At 26.1% G+C, this 1,715-nt stretch overlaps 1 protein-coding gene across 1 annotated transcript; it reads right to left on the bottom strand.

The window, feature by feature from the left end:
- Positions 1-464: 464 nt before the first annotated feature.
- On the bottom strand, positions 465-1,184 carry LOC111032219 (the record flags this gene model as incomplete). The annotated part of the gene is made up of 3 exons (XM_022312476.1): positions 465-560; positions 749-897; positions 1,084-1,184. Coding segments are annotated over 3 exons (346 nt in total), but the record flags the coding sequence as incomplete, so codon positions are not given.
- Positions 1,185-1,715: the final 531 nt, after the last annotated feature.

The following is a 1,715-nucleotide window of genomic DNA, read 5'->3' on the forward strand; positions in this document are numbered from 1 at the left end:
ACCAACACGGGGTCCAAATTTAAGAATTCACAGAATAATAATATGAATAATCTCATAAAATTGTTGGTTTAATAAAAAAAAGCCCTTCTACGTATCAAAAAACATTCCACGCAAGTCTGAAAATAACGGCTGTATTATACATTGTTGTTAAGTCCTATACATGTTACCACAGCTCAGCCTCTGATCTCATTTGAGCAAAAACTGTAACTAAATCAATGCTCCGAATCTCTCAAAAGACATAAAGCTACACTTTACAAAAATACAAACATTACATGGATTGTTTAATTTATATAAAACTACATAATTGCATTGATGATTGCTATTGTTAGTTGATTAAAAAAAAAATTCTAAATTAATTTCACATTTTATGTGCGAACCCAATCTTATTATATCATACTATATTCAATATAAATAATGAGTATTTTAATTTAATTCATAAGTTATAATAAGTGATTACTATTTACCAAATAACAATCATTTTTCTTGGTTGCAATTTTCTTCTGTGGTCGATCAAGAACAATAACTTGTCTTGTCTCTGCCAATGAATTAATTGGTACTTTCTAAAGTAAATATAAATAGTATAATAATATACTATTGGAAAAGAAAACAAATTCTTATATTTCAGATTTAATGAGTATTTGTAATACAATTACTGAGTAATAACTAACAGTTTTTTTTTAGACATAACTGATACTGTCGCAAAAAATGTAAAAATTCCTACTTATAACTTTATGGTGTACTGCCTTACTTCTTGTGATGATCCGTTGAATGCAATGTTAATGATGGTATAAGTATTGTTTGTTTTCAAGACATTATTATGATTCAAATTATCCGTGGTCTCGCCATACTGAGTCGATCTTGTAGACGAATTGTTTATTTTTCTATTATTACTGTAAGCTAAGAATACATTAAAAAAAAAAATGTCTACTATCAAAAGTGTTTCCAAATTATTCATAAATATATTTTCATTTTGTGATCAAAGAAACCCACCGGATGATCTCATTAAATTACTTGTTAAATTTTTGATATGTATGAAATAATAATATATAGTATAGTAATATGATAATTTAATTATACTCTCACTATTGTTATGCTTACAAGTATTTGATTTTCCAGGTATCCAAACAAGCCGATTATTTAATGATAATGAACTTCGATCTGCATGTACCACCTCAGAGTCTTTCCTAAATATTTGTACATTTAAAACTACGTTAATGAATGCCACAAAATAATGCTCTATAATTTAATGTATATATATATTTTTTTTTTTAAGTATTTCGGCTATTTTTAAAGCGAGACATAATTATTATTATAACTTATACTGAACTGCTTTATTAGCTTTGATTTTTGAGTTGTGTACGGAATGTTAACATAAAATGGTGTACTTATTCAAACAGAATGAATCTTTTTTTTAAACCACAATCAAAAGTGCACGTCTATCTAATAACTTGAGGTTTTAACTAAAATATTATATTATATATTATAATACAGACATACAGTTTAGTTTTAATTAATTTAATTTAAGTCTTAGAATGCAATTAATAGTAGCGTTAGTAAATAAGACTGGACTGAAACAAATCACTAAGTTTGTAACTATATTTCTAATTTAAACCCCTTTAAGCGCAAAAGTGATTTTCACACAACTACTTGTCACTGCCACAACTATTTGACTTTTCTTATAAGTTTTTTTGTTCTAAATTATAAAACTAGAATTA

This window comes from Myzus persicae, unplaced genomic scaffold (genome assembly GCF_001856785.1).
Source record: "Myzus persicae strain clone G006 unplaced genomic scaffold, MPER_G0061.0, whole genome shotgun sequence".
In the NCBI taxonomy this organism is placed as follows: Eukaryota; Metazoa; Arthropoda; class Insecta; order Hemiptera; family Aphididae; genus Myzus; species Myzus persicae.